The sequence below is a fragment of the Malania oleifera genome, chromosome 13 (assembly GCF_029873635.1).
Source record: "Malania oleifera isolate guangnan ecotype guangnan chromosome 13, ASM2987363v1, whole genome shotgun sequence".
Taxonomy (NCBI): Eukaryota; Viridiplantae; Streptophyta; class Magnoliopsida; order Santalales; family Ximeniaceae; genus Malania; species Malania oleifera.
The window spans coordinates 11539251-11544209 of record NC_080429.1 but is presented as its reverse complement, the minus strand read 5'-3'; the positions used below and the strand labels follow the sequence as shown (position 1 = coordinate 11544209).

At 41.0% G+C, this 4959-nt stretch overlaps 1 protein-coding gene across 1 annotated transcript; it reads left to right on the top strand.

Moving 5' to 3' along the window:
- Positions 1–213: 213 nt before the first annotated feature.
- LOC131146696 (receptor-like protein EIX1) lies at positions 214–4644 on the top strand. Its single transcript, XM_058096445.1, has one exon. It carries the CDS (start codon positions 1484–1486, stop codon positions 4481–4483), a length of 3000 nt encoding a protein of 999 aa, XP_057952428.1. The 5' UTR covers positions 214–1483; the 3' UTR covers positions 4484–4644.
- Positions 4645–4959: the final 315 nt, after the last annotated feature.

Genomic DNA, 4959 nt, shown 5'->3' with positions numbered 1-4959 from the left:
AAAAATTTCAGAACCAACACAGACCTAAAATCTTCCGCCACTTTGTTCATCTCAGCCTCCAAGAATATAAAACTAGTATCTCCATCAACATCAACTGGATATCTCATGGCTAGTTTGAAAGAAGAAGACAACGAGTTAACAGCATTAGCATTAGAACGTGATACTACATGGGCAAACGATAAAGGTCCTGAACCACCTTTCGAAAGAGGCCTCACTAGTGGAGGATCTCCCAGAGAGCTGGTAGGTGCCACCATTGACTCCTACACAGTAAGCGTCTTACTTCAATGAGAATGGAAGAGAGACATACCTAATTTAGAATGATTCAAAGTACCGGCGGAAGAAAGCTTGCCGAAATTCAAAGTCCTGGAAAACTAGCAGGCAGCGATGTGGGCGACTGTAGTTGCAGCTGATGACTCTTCTCTCTGGAAAAATTCTCACAACACGAGGAGGCTCGGGAATTCTCCTCTGCAAATCCCGGAAATGGCACCATCTGACTCTCTTCTACGAAACCTCGAAATAGCACCTAGTCGCTGTCGTCTCAAGGGCTGAGAGTCCCTTTGTTGTCGTCGCGAGATTTTTCGAACTTGCCATCGTCCCACCACCATCTTCGTAAGCCTCCTCCGCAAATCCTAGAAAAACCACCCTCTGCAAGCTCTGCTTCGGTGTGCAGGGCCACAGGGAGCCAGATCCGAAGGAACGGCGACCATAGCTAACACAAGTGATATCGGCACGACTTGAGTGGCGATCGGCAGCAGCGTGGCCAGTGGTGGTCACGCGATGGCGTGCAGGCTGTGGGGATTGGGTCGTCGCCGCCGTTGCTGATCTGAATCGTGAGAGCTAGGGCTTTGCTCGTCGGACACCAGGAGACCAAGCCGTCTGGAGATTTGCCTACGAAGAGGCGACGTCCGGCGACGGAGGCTTAGGGTTTGCGAAGGGGCGATCAGATGACTCGAGCAGCTTTGAGAACACAAACAAGCATGGCAAGTGCCCGCTTTATCATTTACTTAGTACACATCAATACATGCACACTGTTTAATTATATTCTGTGTGTACATGTTCTTTTGGGATTGCGCATGTTCTTCAACAGGCAGCATGAGCGTTTTCATGCTCCCACATGATATTGAAGCACTTGTAATTAATTGCCTTTTTAAGGAAATGCAAGTTACAGGAAGATCAAAGCCCATACAATCCCTCTTACATTGATTTGATTGGCGTATGATACAAGGCATACTACTGGATCTTTTACACTCAAATAATTGGACTTTTTCAAACATCTTTAGTCTAATGTAATGTAATTAACAGGAAAAAAGTGGGAGAAAAGGAAAAAAAAAAAAGGAAAAAGAAAAAAGAGAAGACAAAGTGGAATTCAATTTCTGGCTAATTTTCACGCAATGATCGGCGTGACTTTAGGACCAAACTTCAAACTAAGCACAATATATGGGCACCCTTGCATGCTGATATTCACAGACTTCGTTAATGCTGCATGGTCATGGATAGAGCATTGAGCTCTCTTGCAGTGGCTTTCCTTGAGTTTTTTGCCATAGCAAGCATACTTCACAATGAATTCTGCATTGGAAGCCCCAGAATCCTTTGTATGGGAAGTGAAAGACAGGCTCTTCTAAGCCTCAAGAATGATATGAATGATCCTTCAAATTTGCTCAGTACTTGGATTGATGAAACTGATTGTTGTGGATGGACTGGAGTTGTTTGTGACAACTTAACTGGCCACGTCCTCGAGCTCCACCTTCGGCCTCAAGCAAGAAGTGAAGCTTTAAGTGGTAGCATAAATCCATCTTTGCTTAATTTGAAGCATTTGAGTTATCTGGATCTAAGCTATAATGATTTTGGAGGGATTCAGATTCCCACATTCCTAGGTTCCTTGGGAAGTTTAAGGTATCTCAACCTCTCTGAAGCAGGATTTGGCCGAATGATTCCTCATCAACTGGGGAATCTCTCAGGTTTGCGCTATCTCAATCTCCAAAATTCTTTTTGGGGCGAAACACCCTTGTATGCTGACAGTCTTCAATGGCTTACCACTCTTTCTTTCCTTGAATACCTTGACTTGAGTCAGGTGAACCTTCACAATGCGATAGACTGGGTGCAAGCAGTAAATATGCTCTGCTCTCTAATAGAGCTACATTTACAATCATGCGATCTTCATCAGATTCCTGATTTGCATTATGTTAATCTTTCATCTCTCGCTGTCCTCGATCTTTCAAAGAACTCTTTCAATTCTTTGCCTGCACCTAGATGGGTTTTTGAGCTTACTAATCTGGTTTCCCTCAATATTAATCAGTGTTACTTCCAATTAGGACCAATCCCCAGTGGACTTCAGAATATGACTTCTCTTCGAAATCTGGATCTATCTGCAAACAGTTTCAATTCTTCAATACCTGAGGGGCTATACAGTTTAAGCCAACTTGAGTACCTCAATCTTGGCTACAACAATTTGCATGGTTCGCTCTCAAACACCGTTGGGAATCTTACTTCCCTTGTTACCCTTGACCTGTCAAGCAACAAACTGGAAGGTGAAGTACCAAAATCTTTGGGAGAACTTTGCTGCAACCTTGCTGTACTTGCTCTGTCAGAATTCCAGGTAAATCAAGAGATATCAAAAGTCCTAGGAAACCTTTCTGGATGCATTTTAGATGGGTTAATGTTATTGGATTTGAGCTATACTCAACTTTCCGGCCTTTTGATTGATGTCATTGATCAGTTTGTCCAAATGAAAAATCTAAGCCACCTTTCTCTCCGAGGTAATTCAATTTCTGGTTCCATTCCAGAGTCTTTTGGGGATGTTACATCCTTGAGAGTTCTAGACCTATCTCATAATCTGTTGAATGGAACTCTTCCTGAATCCCTTGGACAACTTGCTAGGCTCGAAGAGTTAAAGCTTGCTAATAATTCATTCCATGGTCTTGTCTCAGAAGTTCACTTGTGCAACCTGACAAGATTGTCCACATTGGCTGCATCTGGAAACGAACTAATTTTGAATGTAAGTTCAAAATGGGTTCCTGATTTTCAACTTGAAACCATGGAATTAAATTCTTGGCGGTTGGGGCCACAATTTCCCATGTGGATTTGTTCCCAAATGAATTTGGAGTTCATAGATATATCTCATACAGGAATTTCAGATACCATGCCAACTTGCTTTTGGAACATTTCTTCCTTTCTATACTATTTAAATGTTTCTCATAATCAATTCCAAGGCTTGTTACCAAAGCTATCTTCCAATGTGTACACCTTGGATCTTTCTAATAATTTATTTTCTGGAAACATTTCCCGCCTTCTATGTAATAGAATGGGAGAAAGAAGTGCATTGGCATTTCTTTTTCTCCAAAACAATCTTTTATCAGGGAAAATTCCAGAATGCTGGACACACTGGCCAATGTTGGAGGTCATAAATTTAGGAAACAACAATCTAACTGGCTATGTTCCGACCTCCTTAGGATCTTTGAGAAACCTTCAATCATTGCACCTTCGCAAAAATAGCCTCTCTGGTGAACTCCCTTTGTCCCTTCAAAATTGTACGCTGTTGCTTATTATTGACCTTGGTAGAAACAAATTCATTGGGAGCTTGCCAACATGGCTTGGGAAATTTTCATATCTTTCCATTCTTAGTATTAATTCAAATAAGTTCCGTGGCACCATTCCTTATGAATTTTGTCATCTCAATTCTCTTCAAGTCTTGGACCTTGCACATAACAATCTCTCAGGAGCTATACCAAGATGTTTCAACAACTTCTCTGCCATGACCATGCAGCATCAGTTATATCCTTTTTGGCACATCACTTCAATTGGAAGAAGACTGTCGGAGAATGCACTGCTAGTGATGAAAGGAAGAGAGTTTGAATATAGCACGACTCTGAACCTAGTAATGAGCATAGACCTTTCAGACAACAGTTTATCTGGGGAGATCCCTCAAGAACTAACAAGTCTCCACAGCTTGGAGTCCTTAAATTTGTCCAACAATCTTTTCACAGGAAGGATCCCTAAGAAGATAGGTGATATAAGATTTCTTGAATCTCTTGATTTCTCTAGAAACCAACTTTCTGGTGAAATTCCTGCAAGCATTTCAAGTTTGACATTCCTAAACGACTTGAACCTCTCCTACAACAAGTTGATGGGAAAAATCCCATCAAGCACTCAACTACAAAGCTTGGATGCAACCAGTTTTATTGGCAACAAACTCTGCGGACCTCCATTGACTGATAATTGCAGCATCAATACTGTAAAACCAAATCCTGCTAGTGGAGGAAGCAGTGAAAGTGATATTTTCAAAGAGCCATGGTTGTATTTGAGTGCAGCAGTAGGATTTGTGGTGGGCTTTTGGGGTGTCATGGGTCCTTTGCTAGTCAACAGGTCATGGAGATTTGCATATTTTCGTTGCCTGGATAACATTGGGAACAAAATTTTTCAGTATTACCTGTACATCTACCTAGGTCTTGGAAAACTAAGAGAAAAGTTTCTAGCTAGACTTTAGAAGGTGAATGCAGCTTCATGTATTTTTGTATATAATCCTAGTTCTATGCATGTCCTAGTTTCTGGAAAACCAAGAGAAATGTTTCTAGCTAGATTTTATAAATGATGTTTTATGTACATAATAATAGCTTTGTAATGGCAAGTACAAAAAGTTGTCTCTCTCTATCTCTCTCTCTCTCTCTCTCTCGGATATTTTTGAAAGAAAAAAAAAATCTGCCAGAATATTGTCTCTTATCAGGCATTTCTTTGTGACTTTTGTGAAGAACTTGTATCGGGAGGTTGATTCACAGCATTGAAAGTCAGTATTAGAACTGATTGTAAGATAACTTAACATAAAGTGATTACTAAAAGCTAAAAGAACAAAATTAGGAACATCTTTTGCTAAGCCTATAGTGAAAAAACGGACTTTCTCACGACTACGAGGTTCATTCGAATATGAAATCCAATCCTGGAAATACACTTGGGGCTAATTTCACA

Excerpts from the sequence above, each read along its gene's own strand:
- LOC131146696 (XM_058096445.1), top strand. The coding sequence starts at position 1,484 with ATGGTCATGGATAGAGCATTGAGCTCTCTTGCAGTGGCTTTCCTTGAG.